This window comes from Nerophis ophidion, linkage group LG03, assembly GCF_033978795.1.
Source record: "Nerophis ophidion isolate RoL-2023_Sa linkage group LG03, RoL_Noph_v1.0, whole genome shotgun sequence".
Classification (NCBI taxonomy): domain Eukaryota; kingdom Metazoa; phylum Chordata; class Actinopteri; order Syngnathiformes; family Syngnathidae; genus Nerophis; species Nerophis ophidion.
Window position 1 is genome coordinate 20794442 of NC_084613.1, and position 22741 is coordinate 20817182.

General features: G+C 38.7%; 1 protein-coding gene across 3 annotated transcripts in view; it reads left to right on the forward strand.

Moving 5' to 3' along the window:
• mon2 (MON2 homolog, regulator of endosome-to-Golgi trafficking) overlaps positions 1-14788 on the forward strand; it is a 66328-nt gene extending 51540 nt beyond the window's left edge. For 2 of the 3 annotated variants that reach the window (XM_061894558.1, XM_061894562.1), the window contains 7 exons: positions 1-72; positions 3517-3707; positions 7045-7105; positions 7194-7317; positions 7555-7762; positions 10740-10822; positions 11922-14788. The exon at positions 1-72 is cut by the window's left edge and continues 57 nt beyond it. In XM_061894558.1, the coding sequence (XP_061750542.1) occupies positions 1-72; positions 3517-3707; positions 7045-7105; positions 7194-7317; positions 7555-7762; positions 10740-10822; positions 11922-12088 (906 nt within the window). In that variant the 3' untranslated portion in view covers positions 12089-14788. The remainder of the gene's footprint in view (positions 73-3516; positions 3708-7044; positions 7106-7193; positions 7318-7554; positions 7763-10739; positions 10823-11921) is intronic. The other variant, XM_061894559.1, reaches the window with a different exon arrangement.
• Positions 14789-22741: the final 7953 nt, after the last annotated feature.

Genomic DNA, 22741 nt, shown 5'->3' on the forward strand with positions numbered 1-22741 from the left:
GTGGACCTGTACCATAAAACGGCCTGCCACAAGGCCGTCATCAACGCAAAGGTCCTGCAGAGCATCATCAAGGTGGGATGTTGTTAAAGCCTCAATTTTCTAAGTCTAATAATAGGTTCTAACATTGAGCAGTAGACAAGACGAGCGAAACATTCCCCCGTTATTGAAGTCAAAGCAGGTGTTTTCAATCTGCGGACGTAAGCAAAATGCTGACTCAATGTGGCTTCCCCGTGTTGACTTACTCTTAAATACTGTAAGAATAACTTCATGTGCAGATGTTTACCCTTGATGGTTTCCACTTTCACCATCTGCTTCCAAATATTCACGTTATGCTGATTCTCTGAAACAAATGTTTTATCTGCTTTTTTCATGCTAAATTTAAGTGCACTGTTTCTAGGAAACATGAAACCAAACAGCGGTAATTGGCCAAGAATTTATGAAAAAACGTCCCCACAGATGTATATAAAAGTCTCCCCCACCGTCATTTGTCTCCAGAAGAACAAGGCATTGTTAACCTTGGAGGAACCCAGCTGTTGCCTTCAACTGGGTTATCGTAGTGGAACCTCCAAAGACAACTCAGTTGATTTTTTTCTCATTTCAAACCGCAATTTCCCAATAGGATGTGATGTAAAATGAATTAGTTATTCACTTTCCAGGCAGTGTTTTAGGTGACATTTGAAAAAAAGTGTAAAAAAATAAGCGATATGAAAGACTTTGGTGAAATTCTATGCGGTGAAGATTGTTGTACATTCAGCAACAAAAGTAAAGAAGTAATCAAAAACACTGAACATATAACAATGAGCAGTGTTTAGAATGTCATAGGCGCAATGTGTGATAACAGTGTTATCAGCGTTATTTTTACTAGCAACAAGTAAACTGATACAACCCCGTGATGTTTGCTGTAACATGGCACGCTACTTTTAGTGTGGTTGTAGACCGCGTCAGAAGCACAGCAAGTTCAATGCAGGAAAAATACTTTTACTCATGAAAGCAACAAGCAGCAGCACACTTAAATGAACATGATATCAAATAGAACGAGGCAACATCACACAGCAAACAACACACAGCATGCAAGTACACCCACACAAACACACTACTACTTCGACAGAAGTACGAACAACAAATCAATGATTAAAGTGACAAGCTTGCAATCCTGCAAGACCCCATTTGTGGACAAGGAGACTATAGCCATTGAAGCACATTCAATTTATTTATTCCATCCATCCATTTCTACCGCTTATTCCCTTTGGGGTCGCAGGGGGCGCTGGTGCCTATCTCAGCTACATTCGGGCGGAAGGCGGTGTACACTCTGGGTGAGTCGCCACCTCATCGTAGGGCAATTAACTAGTGCTAACAAAATCCAGTAAAAATATTCAACTGAGCTGCCCTCACTGCCTGCAAACTGCGAGTCTGAGCTAACAACAACAGCCAAGCTAATGCTGCACTGTTTGGGCACTGAAGTCACACGTTGTTTTTAAAGCACATCCACCACCCTTTAAAAGCCCATACCCTGCTCTTTGAAGGCACATCAAACGCCCATTTAAAGGCACATACACTGCCCTTTAAAGGCACATACACTCTAGTCTCAGGGAACATCTCAACTGCATAATGCAAGATATTTTAAGTTTTTTGTTGTTTTTAGTAACGCAATTATTATTTTCCCTAGTATATAATTATATTTCTCAAAGAGTAATTTTGTTCGTAATTCAGTGAAATTACTTTTTGGGCAAAGTAAGGAGTAACTATGATTATTTACTTTTTTAAAGTAATTTTCAAACACTGAGTAGTAATAATAAGAACCCTAATGTTACCATCATTGTACATACTATATATATATATATATATATATATATGTATATAATATATATATATATATATATATATATATATATATATATATATATATATATATATATATATATATATATATGTCGTAGTGGTTTGTGCAGCCCTTTGAGACACTAGTGATTTAGGGCTATATAAGTAAACATTGATTGATGATATATATATATATATATATATATATATATATATATATATATATATATATATATATATATATATATATATATATATATATATATATATATATATATATATCAGTGCCCCCCACGACCCCAAAGGGAATAAGTGGTAGAAAAGGGATGGATGGATGGATGGATGTATATATATATATATATATTTGTGTGTGTATTTATGTGTATATATATATGTGTATGTATGGATATATATATATATATATATATATATATATATAGTAACACTTTAGGGGAACATATTCACCCTTAAATAGTTGCTTATTAATGTACAAGTTGGTAACATATTGGCTCTTAATTAGTCATTAATAAGTACTTATTAATGCCTTATCCTGCATGGCCTTATTATACAACCAGTAAGCCATTAACTAAAAGTTTTCCCTTAATAACCTCAGAATTTTTGCTTATTAGTAACCCTAATCCTTATATGTTCCCCTAGTGTCCAAATAACTCCAAATTAAGTCCGTAACACTTTAGTATGGGGAACATATTAACCATTATTTAGTTGCTTATTAATATATTATGTTCCCCATACTAAAGTGTTACTATATATATATAATATATTATGGTAACACTTTAGTATGTATGTGTGTGTGTGTGTGTGTATATGTGTGTGTATATATATATATATATATATATATATTATATATATATATATATATATATATATATATATATATATATATATAAATGGGTTGTACTTTTACAGCGCTTTTCTACCTTCAAGGTACTCAAAGCGCTTTGACACTACTTCCACTTTTACCGATTCACACACACAATATATATATATTGCACACTAAATGATTAAATGGAAACACTATCTTGACATACATATTGCACACTGAGCGAAAGTTTTTGCACCCCAAGGAAAAAAAGCAGATCACAGTATTTACATTAATGTGTTGTAAAATCTAATGACTGTTGAGGAAAAAAGCATTTCTGAAAAAGTAATAAAGATTTAACCATGTGTTTCTCCAATGGGGTACTGTAGTGCAAGTATTCTCGAACTTTGGTACGCGGGCTCCATGTAGTGGTAGAGCAAAGAATCACGTGATGAAACTACAGTGTTTTATTTTCATATATTCAAACACAGTGATACTGTTCAAACTGTGTAATGTTACATTGGCCGAATTTATTAAATATTCTAGTTAACTAAAACCTCTGACTTGTTATTATTGAATATGTAAGCCACTACGGTGCTGTATTTTAATATCGGTCATTAAGGTGCCACTTGGAGAGTTTCTTTTAAGGAGGTACTTGGTGAAATTTTTTTGAGAACCACTGCTGTAGCGTATTTAAAAAAAAACATGTTTGTGGTGTTTACTTTTAAGGCAAATGTTTCTCAAACTCAGGTTTAAGTCCAAATTGTCCGTTGTTGGTGTGTATACTAAATGCCACTTGCTTCGAAATGGTTTAATTCCACGTTTTCGAGCAACTTCAGTTTTCAACCTCAGCATTCTTTCCTTCCTCCTGTCTCCAGACGCTGAGAATGCCACTGGGTCTGAAGTACGCGTGTCCGTCGGAGAGCACCTGGAAGCTGGCCGTCTCCTCCCTGCTCAAAGTCCTGTCCATTGGGCTGCCAGTGGCCCGGCAGCACTCCTCCTCTGGGAAGTTTGACACCATGTGGCCCGAGCTGGCCAACGCCTTTGAAGACTTTCTCTTTACCAGAAGGTACGCCTTTCCGCCTTTACTATTTCTAAGTATCTAATCAAGCATGTCTGTCATATGTCACAAACCACCTTTCCCACATTGGTTGAGCAGATTCAAATTCAACCAGTGCGTCATTTGAAGATACACTGTTAGAAAAGACAAATTAAAACAAACATGCTAACAATAGCTTCGCCTGTTTCTATGCTGTAGCTCAGGACACTTTAGTGTAATACCCTATTGTCTCCATTTCATTTTCTTGCTGTCTTCAGTCTCATCCAGGAGAAGATGTGAGGTCACATGCTAATGTTAGCTTACCCTGTCGCCATTAGTTAGCGCTGTATGGTTGCTGACCAATGACGAGGACTGCAACGATTGTTCAAATGTCGACATTAAAATTTGTCGTAGACTATAGTCGTGACATCATCACTCGTGTTTTTATGGGCCGAAGTGGATCCGCATCCCATTTGCAAAAACATCGCCAGTGACAACATGTTTTTTTTAATTTACTGCCTTAAAGGGCAACTGCACTTTTAAAAAAATGCTGCCTATCTTTGACAATCCCTATGCAAGACAAGAACACCCATAAAGCAGTCTAAAAAACACATTTAGAAACCCCGTTTCCACATGAATTGGGAAATTGTGTTAGATGTAAATATAAACGTAATACAATGATTTGCAAATCATTTTCAACCCATATTCAGTTGAATATGCCACACAGACAACATATTTGATGTTCAAACTGGTAAACATTTTTTTTGTGCAAATAATCATTAACTTTAGAATTTGATGCCAGCAACAAGTGACGAAGAAGTTTGGAAAGGTGGCAATAAATACTGATAAAGTTGAGGAATGCTCATCAAACACTTATATGAAACATCCCACAGGTGTGCGGGCTAATTGGGAACAGTTGGGTGCCATGATTGGGTATAAAAGCAGTTTCCATGAAATGCTAAGGAATTCACAAACAAGGATGGGGTGAGGGTCACCACTTTGTAAGCAAATTGTCAAAACAGTTTTAGAACAACATTTTTCAAAGAGCTATTGCAAGGAATTTAGGGATTTTACCATCTGTGGTCCGTAAAATCATCAAAAGTTCAGAGAATCTGGAGAAATCACTCCACGTAAGCGATGATATTACGGACTTTCGATCCCTCAGGCGGTACTGCATCAAAAACCGACATCAATGTGTAAAGGATATCACCACATGGGCTCAGGAACACTTCATAAAACCATTGTCAGTAACTACAGTTGGTCGCTACATCTGTAAGTACAAGTTAAAACTCTACTATGCAAAGCCAAACCCATTTATCAACAATATCCTGAAACGCCGCCGGCTTGGCTGGGCCTGAGCTCACCTAAGATGGACTGATGCAAAGTGGAAAGGTGTTCTCTGGTCTGACGGGTCAACATTTCAAATTATATTTGGAAACAGAGGACGTGGTGTCCTCCAGAACAAAGAGGAAAGTAACCATTTTGATTGTTATAGGCGCAAAGTTCAAAAGCCAGCATCTGTGATGGTATGGGGGTGTATTCGTGCCCAAGGCATGGGTAACTTACACATCTGTGAAGGCACCATTAATGCTGAATGGTCCATACAAGTTTTGGAGCAACATATGTTGTCATCCAAGCAACGTTATCATGGACGCCCCTGCTTATTTCAGCAAGACAAGTCTTACGACAGCGTGGCTTCGTAAAAAAAAAATACGGGTACTTTCTTGGCCCGCCTGCAGTCCAGACCTGTCTCCCATCGAAAATGTGTGGCACATTATGAAGCCTAAAATACGACAGCGGAGACCCCGGACTGTTGAACGACTGAAGCTCTACATAAAACAAGAATGGGAAAAAATTCCACTTTCAAAGCTACAACAATTAGTTTCCTCAGTTCCCAAACGTTTATTGAGTGTTGTTAAAAGAAAAGTTGATGTAACACAGTGGTGAACATGTCCTTTCCCAACTACTTTGGCATGTGTTGCAGCCATGAAATTCTAATTCAATTATTATTTGCAAAAGAAAATAAAGTTTATGAGTTTGAACATCAAATATCTTGTCTTTGTAGTGCATTCAATTGAATATGGGTTGAAAAGGATTTGCAAATCATTGTATTCCCTTTATATTTACATCTAACACAATTTCCCAACTCATATGGCAATGGGGTTTGTAAAAACAGCCAACAATACTCTATTTACATGTCTGTCCATCCATCCATCCATCCATCCATCCATTTTCTACCGTTTGTCCCTTTTGGGGTTACGGGGGGTCGCTGGAGCCTATCTCAGCTGTATTCGGGCAGAAGGCAGTATACACCCTGGACAAGTCGCCGACATGTCGTGAGCTGAATATTACCTAGTATGAACCATAGTTATCAGCTGGTCAGAGGAACTACTTTTACCATGATCACAGAGAGCTAACTAGCTTATGTATCTATTGACATACTTAGCCAGTGAGCTGCTGCATCGCCTCTGAGTTGGTAAAAGTTAGTTCTAGATTATAAATCATTCATCACATTTGTATAGTAGAAGGTTGTGCCCCTATACAGAATAATTGGCCAACTGTGGTATTCAACTTATACCCGGAGATGGTGATAAAGACACATTTTTTTTAATTTTTTTTTACCTGTTTGAGAATTGTGAATAATTATTCATCTAAACAAGGTGATATAAACATCCCATCAGTCAGCCTCCTAATGAGAGCAGACATTGTACAGCAGGTGATTAATTTATAATGTTTTACTTTACTACTATTTACTATTTAGTTCTACTATTGCACTTAGCAATAGTGTAATACTTATAATAAAATTGCAATACTTGCTGTATCTGCTTATCACTCGGCTTCTAAAATTTGTAGATCATCCTCCTTTTTATATTTAGGCTCGAAAAAATGAGGTTCTATATTTTTCCCAAAGTATTCTTTGTTGTCTGCCGTCATTAGTAGTTTTGTCGTTGAAGGAAATAGCGGACGTTTTGATGCCTCTGTGAAATTAACAGGCTGCTATATGTTTAAAATGACCCCAAAAATGTATATATCACATATTATGAATATGCATAGATACTAAAACGTCATTATAAATCGTTGATGGAGGTTTGTGGAGGTTTTTAAGTGGGCTTTATTGGTGGAATTAGATTGAAATCCATTACCTTAATTGTTAGCTAACTTTTGCCTACAGTTTTGTTTGCGAGTTAGAATACTGAAAAAACCATGTGTTCTTGTCTCACAAAAAGATTGTGAATCATAGGCAAAAAAAAAAAAAAAAAGCAGTTCCCCTTCAAGTATCAGACTACTCGGGCCAACTAATGGTCCCCAGCTGGTTACTGCCATTTCAATCACATTGATCGAGTTTATTTTTTTGTGTTGTCTACAGTTCGCCTCCAGATAACTTGTCCATTCAGGAATTTCAAAAGAATGAAGCCATTGACGTCGAGGTAAATACGTAGCAAAAATTATGTCGTCAGTGTGACTTTTATCATGTTCCCTTGTGTCCGCTTTATGGTTGTATTGTTTGTCTTTTAGGTGGTCCAGCTGATCAGCACAGAGATTTTACCGTTTGCCAATTTCATCCCCAAAGACTTTGTGGGCCAAGTCATGGCCATGCTCAATAAAGGCTCCATCCACTCACAGTCGCCTTCATTCACAGGTAGGACGCCATGTTGCCTTTGACGCTAACTGCAACATTGGTTTTCAAACTCCTTACAAGTACAACCGAAGAAATGTTTTGCAAATACTGTCGTCTAGTTAAACACAAATATTTCAGCCAAAGAACATTTCACTTAAATTCAATCTCAGGGAATCTTTGGTTAACAGTCTTTAATATGTCTTTATATGTATTTAAAAATACAACAAGAAGTAGTACAATAATGGTGTCTTTTGACAGAAGCTGAGATCGACGTACGGATGCGGGAGGGTTTCTCCAAGGTGTGCTTTGAGACGCTGCTGCAGTTCTCCTTCAGCAACAAGGCGTCCACGCCGCAGGAGGGCTACATCTCGCGCATGGCGCTCTCCGTACTCCTTAAGCGGTCGCAGGACGTCCTCCAGCGCTACGTGGAGGACGAGCGGCTGAGCGGGCGTTGCCCCCTGCCCAGGTACGGCCCTGTACCGCAAGTCCCTTAAAAGGCTTCATATTGAGAATTTAAAACTAAACAAAGAAGACAGGTCGATGGTAACCTCAAAAGACAAACTCAAGGAGGGTTTTTTTTTTATTAAATTGTTTCACCTGAGGGGGTTTTGAGAATTGTGGGGTGCTATCTACATTTCCTCCGCCATACCGCCCACATCTGCCATGCACGCTGGTACTTTAACTCAGTTGTCCCCAACTTTTTTGTAGCTGCGGACCGGTCAACGCTTGATAATTTGTCCCGCGGCCCGGCGGGGAGTGTGGGGATTCTTTTTTTTTTTTTTTTTTTTTTGGTCATGAAAAAGGGAGGTTTTTTGGGTTGGTGCACTAATTGTAAGTGTATCTTGTGTTTTTTTATGTTGATTTTTATTATATAAAAAATTCTTCTGCGGCCTGGTACCAGTCGAGCCGCGGCCCGGTGGTTGGGGACCACTGCTTTAACTGACAAATACCGTATTTTCCGTACTATAGAGCGCACCAGTATGTAAGACATAATAGCCGCACTGCACTATATATAAATTGCAAACACATACCGTATTTTTCGGATTATAAATCGCAGTTTTTTTTCATAGTTTGGCCGGGGTTGCGACATATACTCCGGAGCGACTTATGTGTGAAATCATTAACACATAACCGTAAAATATTTAATAATATTATTTATCTCATTCACGGAAGAGAAAGAAAATGTCAGCAATCGTCACACACACGTCAACCAATAAGAATTCGGTGGGGAGGGTCATGGCAGAAGTGCATTGAGGGTCATGGGATGATAACTGCTGTATTCTATATGCTACTGCTGTAGCTATTAAAATGGATCATTTCATCATTGGCGGTAACTTATAAAAACTGAGAAGGGCTGAACAAAAATGGCATCGAAAAGGAAATCATGTACTGCAGATTACAAGCGGGACGTAGTGAAATAAACAGCAGGAAACAACAACAGGAAGCGGCGCATACCTTTGGAGTTGGCAGAGTTGTTTAGAAGCGACATCGAGGAAGAAGATTTCTTTGGATTTATTGATTCGGAGTGAGGGCTTCACGGTGGCAGAGGGGTTAGTGCGTCTGCCTCACAATACGAAGGTCCTGCAGTCCTGGGTTCAAATCCAGGCTCTGGATCTTTCTGTGTGGAGTTTGCATGTTCTCCCCGTGAATGCGTGGGTTCCCTCCGGGTACTCCGGCTTCCTCCCACTTCCAAAGACATGCACCTGGGGATAGGTTGATTGGCAACACTAAATTGGCCCTAGTGTGTGAATGTGAGTGTGAATGTTGTCTGTCTATCTGTGTTGGCCCTGTGATGAGGTGGCGACTTGTCCAGGGTGTACCCTGCCTTCCGCCCGATTGTAGCTGAGATAGGCGCCAGCGCCCCCCGCGACCCCGAAAGGGAATAAGCGGTAGAAAATGGATGGATGGATGGATTCGGAGTGATGGATTCTTTGGTAAACATATAGCATGTTCTATGTGTTATAGTTATTTGAATGACTCTTACAATAATATGTTAAGTTAACATGCCAGGCACGTTCTTCGTTGGTTATTTATGTATATGTATATATATATATGTATATGTGTATTATATATATATATATATATATATATATATATATATATATATACACACACACACACACACACACACATATATATATACATACATACAGTATGTGTGTGGCTGTGATAGGCTCCGGCACCCGCGCGACCCTAAACGGGACAAGTGGTAGAAAATGTGTGTATATATATATATATATATATATATATATATATATATATATATATATATATATATATATATATATATAAACAAAAAGTTTTTGTAAATGTTTATTTACATACCTTAATTATTTCCAAAGGATATCTGTAACATCACACATGGGACGGTTTAGTAAGAAAGAATTGTTTGTCATATTATAAAACCTACAAACATTGCTTGGAGTGATGAATGGAGAGCCATACGAGTAGAACGTTATGGACGGCGAGAAGACTTAACGGTGCCTCTACTTCCGGTTGAAAGGACTAAATCGAAGGAGACTGCAGCACCTTCAGTGAGCAAACTCGTTCAAAAAGGTGGCGCCATCGCACAAACAATAACACACCTTATCAGTGTGTTTGCTTGTTTTGTTCTTTTTAGCTTCTGCATTATGGCCATCAGCAAAAAAATCCATGAAATAGTCGCACCTTGGTTCAAAACGTAGAGAAAGACATAGGGGCTGATAGTCCGGAATTTACAGTATTTTTAGAAACAAGGGTGATATTAACCTTCCCAGCACATCACCCCCCACTACACTGGTTGTGGGGAAAAAGCATAACTAGGAATCCTCACTTTTCCAATGCCATTGCTCACTGCTATCTCAGCCTTATTGACCAGCCGTTGGAACTTATGAGAATGAAGGACGCAAATCACAACAAGCAAACATTAGTTTGAAGTCCCCTTTAGTCTGCTAGAAGATAAATGCTTTACATTATGACTGTACAGTGGAACCTCGATTTACAATCTTAAATGGCTCTTGAACATGGTTTGTAAATCGAAACGTTTGTATAGTGAAGCAAAGATAACCATAAGAAACAATCTGAATATGATTTATTGGCTCCAGCCTCCACAAAAGTCACTATTTTTAATTAAAAGAAAGCACACTTTTAAGGAACTGTGTGTACAAATATATATCTCAAACACAGCTCTTTATTGTGTTTGATATACAGTATTGTGTAGCATTTTATATAGTCTTCAAAGTGTACAGGCCTTCACTAAACTAGAGACTTTTTACAATTAACTTTGTACATTAAGGTTGCATTGTTCTTTTCAGTCCCCTTAAAGAGTGTACAAATTATTGTACTGAGTCGGCTGTCAGTTACAGTGTGTGAAATTTCAAGTGAGGTTACGGGACCAAACTTGAAGAATTATGGTCTGAAACATAGTGGGTATTTGTCAAATGCATTTTCTTTTTCTTCTTTAGGCAACAAGTGACAGAAATCATCTTTGTTCTGAAAGCTATCAGTACGTTGATGGACTCGCTAAAAAAGACCCAGCCAGAAAACGGTGAGTATCAAAGTGTTCAACGTCTCCTTCTCTTTTTTGGGGTGTAGTGCATGATACATAAACCGCACCCACTAAATTTGAGAAGAAAGACACATTTTCTTCCATATATTAGCTGCACCAGACTATAAGCCGCGGATATATATGCTGTGAAATTAGTTAATTTACCCAGAAAGATTTTGTAAATGTTTATTTACATACATGAATTGTTTCCAAACAGTGTCTGAAACACGGCAGTAAAAGGGCTGATCAAAAAAAACAGAGGTCATCGTTATGGACCCACTCTCTGCAGAAGCTAGCTCTCTAATCAGCTAAACAGACTCAATAATTCTATGGTGTCTTTTTGGGGAATTTATTGAGGAATTTGTGAAACTGAAACAATACAAAAAGAATGCCATTGTAAGTTAATAATACTTACACATACGGTCGCCAACGTGTTAGCATATTAGCTATTGCTAATGATGCAAGTTTCATTACACTATGATAGCACATACAAATATGCTTGAAAACTCTCCTACGGACATCACACCTGGGGTAGTTTAGTAAGTAAGAATTGTTGTAGTTATATTGTAAAACTTAAAAATGTTGCTTGGCATGATAAATAAAGAGTCCATATAAGTGGGAACGCTATGGACGGCTAGAAGACCAAACAGAACTTCTACTTGCGGTTCAAATCATTAAACAGCAGGAAACACTTATAGGCAGTCGTTTACACAGCAGCACCTGCAGTGAGCAAACTCGTCCAAAAGATGGCGCCATAGCACAAACAAAAACACTCCATTTAAGTGTTTTTGCATGTGTTTCGTGAAAACTATTTGCTCTATGGCCATCAGCAAAGAAAAATCCATAAATCAGTCGCACAGTTTTATGGGCCAAAGGGTTCAAAGCGTTGGAAAAAAAGTAGCGGCTTATAGCCTGGAACTTACGGTATATGGTCCCAACAAGGCCAATTGCGAGAATGTTTTCTTTCCCCGCCACCACAGAAGATGTTATTAAAATTGCGTCCTGGAAGTGCCCTTCAGGATGTTTGTGTTAGGGAGTGAAAATCATTGCCCCTGTGCCTGTGGGGAGGAAATAATGTGCCCCTCCCTTTGCTCGGCAGTGGACGACAACACGTGGGCTCAGGTGATCGCTTTGTACCCCACGCTGGTGGAGTGCATTACCTGCTCCTCCTCGGAGGTCAGCTCAGCCCTGAAAGAAGCTCTGGGGCCCTTTAAAGACTTCATGCAGCCGCCTATGACCAGGCTGGTCCAGAATGGAGACTCATGACATGTTTTTTTGTTGTTGTTTTTTTTAAATGATGAAGAAATCTTGAATGTGTCTTCTTGATCCATGTGCTTTAAAAGTGGACACACATGAACTCCACGTGAGCTCCATCCATGAGGACCCAAAGTGACCTGAGATTTAAGAGCACCACCCTCAGGCCAAATCAGATTCCTCATCCTACCGCGTGTCATTGGTTACACCCCCCCCCCCCCCCCCCCCAATCCTCTTCCCTCCATTTTCATATACAGACTGACCGCAATGTTTGACAAACGTTAATGTAATTAGGACGGATAGGAAGAGAAAGAAACAGGACCTTATGGGTCTGAAAATGAACACTTTGGTTTGGTTGCAACATTCTCAACAGTGATGATTTTATGCAAGGAAACAAATCTGAGCTGCAACATTCCATGGCATCACTCGTCGGCCATCTTGTGAAGGGATGCACGTCAATAAATGGGACAGGTCAACAATGGGTGTGCCTGACCGTTTTCTTCTGTGTCAATTTATTTTTATGGGTGGTACGAGAAGAAAATGTGTTTCCTTATGAGAGAAAATGTTAAAATAATTATACACGTGTGCCCAAAGTATTCATCGAAATCGTGTTTATTGCTAAAATGTGCAAAGTGATGCACACTTTAAAATATAATCCCAATTTCCTTTGTACATTAGGGGCTGGCTATATTGATCCAAATATTGATATTATCAATGCTAAGGTGGCTATTGGTATCATATTGATACTTGCATGATGGGATCAATACCTTTTGTCGTGTTTTTTGTTCTATACATCAAGAAAATTACTCAATTTTCACTTTTTGCAACAGCAGCATCTTTTCTAGACGGTCATTGTCAGCTTTGTCGCGCTGCTGCTCACTCAGGTGTACTTTGCCCCTCAACCTCTCTTTATTACTAATTATGATTTTCACAAACCTCTGCATGTGATGGTAATTATTTTATTGTTTGATTACATTTTAGTACTTGTGTGTATTGTTGTTGTCTTCTTCATCTGTAATTCAGGGTTTCTGCGGGTCATTAGGTCATTTAACAAATCGTGCGAAAATTAGGGCCTTAAATTACATTAAAAACATTAAATTCGATGTCCAGCGGCAGTAGTATTAGCCAATCACAAGACGGAAAATTCTGTGTTTTAAGATTTAGTTTGTAAATTAGTTAGAAATATTCGTTGATTCCAAACCCAAGACTCTCTTCCGGGTAAAGTATCACGTGACTAAAAACTTGACACCTCACTGGCTGATTCTGAGACAGAAACTGCTGCTTAAATGTTAAAGTACCAATGATTGTCATATTGTAGCGAAATTATTCTCTGCATTTGACCCATCATTCTTGATCAACCCCTGGGAGGTGAGGGGAGCAGTGGGCAGCAGCGGTGCCGCGCCCAGGAATCATTTATGGTGATTTAACCCCCAATTCCAACCCTTAATGCTGAGTGCCAAGCAGGGAAGAAATGGGTCCCATTTTTATAGTCTTTGGTATGACTCGGCCGGGATTTGAACTCACGACCTACCAACCTACTAGGCCACTGAGTAGGTGGCCTAGATCAGTCTTCATTTACCGGAAGTGAGTCTTGAGTTTAAAGAGGAGCCAGATAAGGTGGTTCGGGCAGCTGGGCAGGATGCCACGCGAACGCCTTCCTAGGGAGGTGTTTCGGGCACGTCCGACTTGTAGGAGGCCACGGGGAAGACCCAGGACACGTTGGGAAGACTATCTCTCTCGGCTGGCCTGGGAACGCCTCGGGATCCCCCGGGAGGAGCTGGAGGAAGTGGTTGGGGGAGGGAAGTCTCAGCTTCCCTGCTTAGGCTGCTGCCCCCGCGACCTGACCTCGGATAAGCGGATAAAGATGGATGTCTGGCTGGAGTTTTGAAGCCTTGGCTATTTCTGCACTGACTTTTTAGACACTGAATTGTAAAACACAGCCCGAAAGGGACAAACAGTAGAAAATGTATGGATGTAAAAAAAATAAATAAATAAACCAATAAATAAATTTGCTCACAAATTGTTATTCAGTTAAATCGTTAGCAAAATTTAATGTAAAAAAACAATCAGCTTACAAATTTCAAACGCAAAAAAAATCTGTAAATTCAGTGTACAAAAAAAAAAGGCTTTCGGGAAAAAACACCAAGCGGTAGAACTTGGATGGACTTTATCAGTCAGTTATTGCCGCTGCTGAAGCAATCAGTAACAGTAGTGCACTTGAACACCCCCCAGTGCGGGTTATGTGAGGTGGCCACATGGAGGGCGGGGTGGAGCAGTGCTGAGTGGGCGGGGCTTCGCTTTCTATTTCAAGTCCGTGCACGAGCGCGAAGTCACATTCCCAACGAGGACCAACTGTCTTCTCTCAAGCCGACGCTGAAAAAGAACAATTGTGTTTTTCTTTTGGCTCCACTTTGACATGTTTTTCTTCCTTTTTTTTGTGGTCCTTGCTGGCTGCGTACTGGCTGAGGTAGTAGTTTGTGCTGTTGTTTGGGTTGTGACTGCGCCCGCTATGGAGATGACTGCGCAAGCTACTGCCTTGCTAGTGCTAGTGCCTCGCGCTGCTGCTCGCCAAGCCCGGGAACGAGCAACTGTGTCCTTCCGCCTTTTCACGCTCTCTTCAGGTAAAATAGTAGCTATAAACGACCATTTTCTCACTTTAAAATGGCGCTGTGTCGTGTGTATGTGTATTAAATTTGATTAATTTTAATCGTAGATGACTTGTTGCGTTTTTTTTGTTTTATCTCTGGCACTATTTGGTCAAATAAAGTAGTTCACGGGCTGTGGGGAAAATTAGTTCTTGTTCGTTTTTTTTTTCCTTTTAAGGGTTAAAATGCGCCTTCAAAATGGTGGAGTGATTCATGACCTGTCCTGAGTGTGTAATTTATGCAGCACGCCATCGTGTGTGTGTGTGTAGCGTGGCAGAATGGTAGCATGTAGGTCAACGTTGCTGTTGCTATGTGGAGACTAGTGACGTGGCCTGAGCTGCCCACAAAGGAATCCCACAATGCTGCCTTCACGGCCCTCTTTTATGTCCTTTCATCTATAGATCGGAGTCAAGGCTCTTTGAAAGGAGCAGTATTTTTTCCTTATAAAGAGCCGTTATTAAATATATTTTTCTATTATCAAGATGTAACTCGAAATGATGGGATTTACACAAATATTACACTATAGGTGTTTTTTTAAATAAATCTGAAATATTAGCTATATTTTGTTTTTGTTTTCATTGTAAACATTCCATAAGGCGGTGACATCATAAACATAAAAAAGATAGAAAAAAATACACTAAGTAAAAATAAAATGCATTACCAGATATACATATGAGTACATAATGACCTAGTAACCTATGGTCTATTACAACTTTTTCCACTGAGGGCCACACACCGATTATTGAAAGGATGCGGCAGCCATTATGGTAGATCTTACCATCCATCTATCCATCTTCTTCCGCTTATCCGAGGTTGGGTCGCGGGGGCAGCAGCCTAAGCAGGGAAGCCCAGACTTCCCTCTCCCCAGCCACTCCGTCCAGTTCCTCCCGGGGTATCCCGAGGTGTTCCCAGGCCAACCGGGAGACATAGTCTTCCCAACGTGTCCTGGGTCTTCCCCGTGGCCTCCTACCGGTTGGACGTGCCCTGAATACCTCCCGAGGGAGGCGTTCGGGTGCCATCCTGACCAGATGCCAGAACCACCTCATCTGGCTCCTCCCGATGTGGAGGAGCAGCGGCTTTACTTTGAGTTCCTCCCGGATGACAAGAGCTTCTCACCCTATCTCCAAGGGAGAGCCCCTGCCACACGGCGGAGGAAACTCATTTCGGCCGCTTGTACCCGTGATCTTATCCTATTGGTCATGACCCAGAGCTCATGACCATAGGTGAGGATGGGAACGTAGATCGACCGGTAAATTGAGAGCTTTGCCTTCCGGCTCAGCTCCTTCTCCACCACAACGGATCGATACAACGTCCGCATTACTGAAGACGCCGCACCGATCCGCCTGTCGATCTCACAATCCACTCTTCCCCCGCTCGTGAACAAGACTCCTAGGTACTTGAACTCCTCCAGATCTTACCTTCAATACCAATATGTAGGTTTCTGTGAAAGAACTCGAAAATGGTAGACATTTTATGTAGATGCTAACAGTTAGCACACTGGCCATATAATGACAGTATGAACAAAATTGTGCTATTAAAATAAAACCTGGCATGCTTACATTACAGTTGGCGTTAGTGAAACACCAAAATATACAACACTATTTTACAAGTGTGTTAAAGGTAGGATACTAAAATTCTAACAGTACGTGTGTATAGTACCATAATATAACAGTGTGCTTCAAACATCTGTTCAAAGTGCTAGCATGCATCAAGTACCAAACTGTGACCGAGGTGTATACCTACAATATTAGCTTAAAAAAGCTAGCATGCTAACACATGCTAACATGTATCATTTGTCAAGTGATATTTTTGACGTAAAATAGCTAGCATGCTATTAATTAAAATGGGAACGATTGCGCAGGGGGGGGGGCATTAAACAATTAGCTATGGGCCGCGCTTTGGACACCATTGCTTTAAAATAAGGAATGTTAAAAGTGAATCCAACTATAAACAAAAGAAAATTTCAAAATAAAAATTTGAAAACGCATATTTTTTTTATGTATAAAGGTTTTATTTTAAAAGGTTAATCTACATCACTCCTATACAATATCCTACCCTAATACCCTATTGTGCGATATTACCTTTCGAGTGCAATACATCTGACACTGATTGTTGTTTATTATTCCGGTATTGCTCTGTATATTGTACATTATTTTGTATAGTACTTTGTATATTGTACAGGATTGCTTATTATTTTTATTGGATAGTAATCTTTTCTTTTTAATTCTTATTTTTCTTTTATTACCTTTTGTGCAATTTATTTTTATCCCATAATTGTTCCCACTACCACACCTTAAATTGGAGTCCTTAATCTCGTTATATGCAAATATGACTGTAGAGTTCATTCTATTCTATTCTATGTGCAGAGTGGGCAATTGCAGGTGCGTAAAGAAAACGAATGAATCTGATCTCATCGTTCACTCAAAAGAGCCGTTCAAAAGTCTCGACTCATTGGCGAATGTCCCATCTGTACTCTCATCCATGCGAGCCCTGTCGTGATGCGAGGGCAACGCCGCAAACGATGTAATAATCGGATTATTACGCTATGTCTGGCGAGGTCTGCTTTGCCCGAGTCGCAGACCACATGGCCGCGCGGCGTCTCTCCTGCCGCTGCCGGCGTTGGCCGTGTCATCGCGGGGGTTGACCCAGTGTGCCTTTCGATGGAGGTCATGTGTTCCGAAATGCCCTCGTCTGCTGCCTGGCGGCATCTGGCGCCTACGCAGCACATTGGTGCGGGGGAGGGGTGGCCCCCGTGGAATAAATAATGAGATGAGATGGCGTCTTAACCCGGGAGAGACCGCTGGGACGGCAAATGAGGACATTCTGCATTTTTGATTCGTTGTTCGCTTACATTCTCCCACTAGTCCCCCCAGGACCAATCTGGGCCCACTGACTGGAACTAAACCAAATAAATGTCATTTAAATATCCCAACACGGTGTTACTGTTCTAACTTTGTCATGTTACAGTAGCCACAAATATTAAAGACTTGCTGAATAAAAACTCTGCCTTGTTTTTAATGAATACTTCGGCCTACTGTATTTTAATGGTTGTACATGGAGAGGCAAGTTGTTTTTTTCTGAGGTGGTAGTCGGTGACAAATGTTTTTAGAACCATATGAAATAGAAAAGGTGTCAAACTGGTCTTCATTGAGTGCCGAATGGTGGTTATGTTTGACCTCAGAGGGTCAATATTACAAACGTTTGATATAAAATAAGTGAAATGTTTGAATTAACATTTAACATTAATTTAACTTTTTAAGACAATGGGGGGGGGGCACCCAAATTCCACATATTGTTTTGAATCGACTGTCTCACCTTCATCAATATGCTAGAACTCACAACTTTTTTTGGCCCCACTTATTTAGAAAAATAAATAAAAGTCCAAAGACTGAGTTGCTGAGGTACAATAGTCTTTGTTTGACCGCTTGATTATGAAACTTTTATTCTGAGTGAGGTACTACTTTTCAACTTACATTTTAACTATCAACTTATTACATTTTTATTCTTAGTGTATTATTTTGATTAACTTATTACAGTTTTACCATCAACTTATGACCTTTTTCTTAACTTATGACAGTTTTACTATTAATTTATGAGTTTTAGTATTAACTTTTGACAGTTTTACTACTAACCAATGACAGTTTTTCTATCAAGTCATTACATTTGTGCTATCAACTTAGTACATTTGTACTATCAACTTATTTTTTCTTATTAACTAACAAAAGTTTTACTATTAACCTATTACATTTTGTCCCGTTAACTTACATTTGTACTATCAACTTATCGAAATGTTTGTTATCAAAATGCTAGAACTCACAACTTTCTTTGGCCCCACTTATTTTTTTTAAATAAATAAAAGTCCAAAGACTGAGTTGCTGAGGTACGATAGTCTTTGTTTGACCGCTTGATTATGAAACTTTTAGTCTGAGTGAGGTACTACTTTTCAACTTACATTTTAACTATCAACTTATTACATTTTTATTCTTTGTGTATTCTTTTGATTAACTTATTACAGTTTTACCATCAACTTATGACCTTTTTCTTAACTTATGACAGCTTTACTATTAATTTATGACAGTTTTAGTATTAACTTTTGACAGTTTTACTACTAACCAATGACAGTTTTTCTATCAACTCATTACATTTGTGCTATCAACTTAGTACGTTTGTACAATCAACTTATTTTTTCTTATTAACTAACAACAGTTTTACTATTAACCTATTACATTTTGTCCCGTTAACTTACATTTGTACTATCAACTTATCGAAATGTTTTAGTTAACTTAATACATTTTTACCATGAACCCAGAATAATTACTATTAATTTATTACATTTGTACTACCAATGTTGTAAAATTTTTACAATTTACTATCAACGTATTACATTTTTATTCTCAACTTACTCATTTATTACATGTTATTATCAACTTAATTTCTTACATTTTATCATCAATTTATTAATTTATTATTTTTAGTGTGTGTAGCATGCTGGGAATTAGGATTAGATCCTTTGTCCGCCGCGGCCTGGGTTCGATTCCCGGTCAGGGAATTTGAAATACTTATTCGAGTGTTACCATTTAGTGGTCAATTGTAAGAAATATGTACTGTACTGTGCAGTCTACCAATAAAAGTTTCAATCAGTGTGATGGAGGAATGCACAGTGTAGGGTTGAAATTCTACTGAATTTGCATTAAATCAGGTTGTTTTAGCTAATAATCATGTTGCAAGATCTAGCATGTTGCATTCAATGTTAAATTTCCCATTAATTCCCATGGAAAGTTTCCAACTTTGAATATTCCCGGAATTTTGCAACCCTACTTTTGATGCATTTTTATTCTCAAATTATTAACTAATGACATTTTACTATTAACTTATTTTTACTTTTAACTTGTTTCATTTTTAACATCAACTTACTAACTTATTACTTTTGTAGTATACTTCAATGGCCGCCAGTGTTTTGTGGTCTGAGGGTAAAAAGAGGAACTTGATATAGAATGTGACCTTTTACAAGATGTAACATTTACGAGTTGACGCTCGCTGGTGCGATGGTTGCACGCCACACCTCGTGCCCACCAGCATCTGTGCTGATAGCGTTGACGCTTTCCACACTGGAGAGGAAGTTCTTTCATTAGCGAAAATGCTTGGTCGGCAGTTTTTTTCCCCCCTCATAGTTGTTTAAAAACACCAACATGAAAGGTAGTATCAGACGCGACAACACATGTGTAAAGGTCATCTGTCTGTGTGTGTGTGTGTGTTTGTGTGTGTATGTGTCCAGCCATGTTGTGTTAGAAGAATTGTCCGTCTCACAGCTTTGATGAGGAATGATCTGTTCCAGGGTCAAACTGTGCCATCATCAAACATTTACAAGTCATGAAAGGAAGTTAAACTTTTATTACATAAAACACTCGAATCAAAGGAGTGCAGTAGTTTTTTTTAATATGCTGCTTTATTATGTGACGTTTATTGTTTAGCAGTACACGCAACCCTTTCCCCACGATTAGCTTGCGCGACACAAAAATGTTCCGAAGATTAAAAATCCTTAAAGGGGAGGTGCATATTTTTAAAACAGTTGCCTATGGTTCACAATCATTATAAAAGACATGACAATGGGTGGATTTTTTTTTAATGCATTCTAACTCGTAAATAAACTTAACAGTGGAGCCAATGGGAGGTCCTCTTTAGGCCCATACAATCAAATAAATAGACATCCAAAAAGCGCCAGCAATACTCCATTTACATTTTGTGACTTAAATATTAACCAAATATTAGCGGTCTTGTTATTATAAGTGCTAACGCAGACTAACTATTTCTAGCAGCGCCGTGATCACTCCTGTACGCCTCGCTTCCTTGATCATCAAACTTTGTTGTAAATCATAAATCAAGCCTCTCACCTGGATAGTAGAAGGAGGAGGACATTTTCCAAAAAGTTGTTAAACTTTGACAACCAATTTAGACCCGAAAATAGCGAGAACGACACAAAAAGACGCTCGGATCACTCCCCTTCATCTAAATGGGAAGATATGAACACCATAGCAGTCGGCATCCAAATGACAGCAGACATTGTACAGTAAGTGATGTTTTATCATGGTTGTTGGCTCTCTGCAGTGAGTAATAATCAGTGATGAAGAAAGATAAGCGCAAACATTGATGCTTTCTTAAAAATTAATCTGCCACATTTGCCTAAAATAATCAAAATACATACATATTACTTGTTATAAATGTACTACATTACATATATATTTGCATGTATATAAAACCTTAATGGGGGTGTTTGGATGTTTTTTTTAAGGGCTCTATAGGCAGAATCATAGGCTCCATTGTAAGATGACTTTGGATTGCATTTATTTACTCTTTAGAATGCAATAACAAATGTGTTCTTGTCTTTCATAAAGATTGAAAATGATAGGTAAAATTCCAAAAGTCCTAGCGCGACACTTGGAAAGAGTTTAATGACTTTTGAGAATGCTCTTCAATTATTTATTGTGTAGTTATGATAGATAATGTTTCATGATGTCCCCTTTAAGCAGGCCTTGGACCCCCTAACTGATGTAACAGGGACTCCCAACTTGCATTATATCACTTTGTTTTGAATGAAAGGTACCTTGTTGATACAAATTTATTCAAATAATACAGTAGAGCAACAACAATAACTAACTGGCAACTACCGTGCTAATCACTAGCATGAATATTATAATAATATAAATGTTTTTGGTTTAGGGTCAGCAAGTCAGCCATCTAGTTATATGCCAAATTATAGCTTAGTTAAATGTTATTGTTCAAACTGTGTGTAATGTTAGAGTAGCCAAAAATATTCAATATACTTGTTAAATAAAACCTCTGCCTTGTTTTTAATGAATACTTAGGCCTACTACACTACTGCATTTAATTGTAGGTGATTATGGTTGTACTTGGAAAGCCAAGTGTTGGAAGCACTGGTCAATAGCAGCACCCATGAAACACATTTACTACCCAAGATACCAGCCTAATGAGTACCATAAGAGGAATTAATTATAATTTTGACACTATTAATAATATAGTTTGTCGCCTACCAATCAACTGACTCAAAGTTTCGTGTTTGATTGTATGTTTTTTTTTTTTTAACAAAAAACTAGTATACGAACGTGCTCATGTTACTGTAAAGTTCAGAGTTCCCATGTTCTTGAACGCACCGCGCTATAAATGTGATTGTTGGAGAATGCGGAAGCGTTAGCAATAAAATTGTTGACTCTTGTGGTCGCTACATTATTTTGGATCAAAAGTCACACAAATAACATTTTTGTGTCTTAATACTATCCATCCATCCATTTTCTACTGCTTATTCCCTTTGGGGTCGCGGGTGTCTTAATACTAATATATATATATACCCTTGTGAGTGTGAATGTTGTCTGTCTATCTCTGTTGGCCCTGCGATGAGGTGGCGACTTGTCCAGGGTGTACCCTGCCTTCCGCCCGATTGTAGCTGAGATAGGCGCCAGCGCCCCCCGCGACCCCGAAAGGGAATAAGCGGTAGAAAATGGATGGATGGATGGATATATATATATATATATATATGCATATATACATATATATATATATGTATATATATATATATATATACATATATATATATATATGTATATATATATATGTGTGTGTATCATCCATACATAGTGCACAATTAGAATTATTTTATGCCCCGTTTTAGTTGATTACTGTGTGAGAAAACTTTTTTTTTTTTAAATTGTATTTTATTTTATAAACCTTACTTATAAACTGCCATATTGAAGAGTAATCGAGAAATTAAAAATAAGTACAAAAAACAGTACAAATCAACGCCAGGGGTTTGTAAACGCAATGTGTTTGAGAAAAGCTGCTCAACAATCAAGTTCATCCTGCACAGCGAGCATGTCCGTGACGTCATCGTTCGTGTTTTTCCGGGGGGACTCGGACATGCACGAGTCACCGACGCGGGAAAGAAACCGGAAAAAAAAATGGCTCTGACCACTGCCAACAAGCGAAGACGTCAAAATCGTAAGAACAT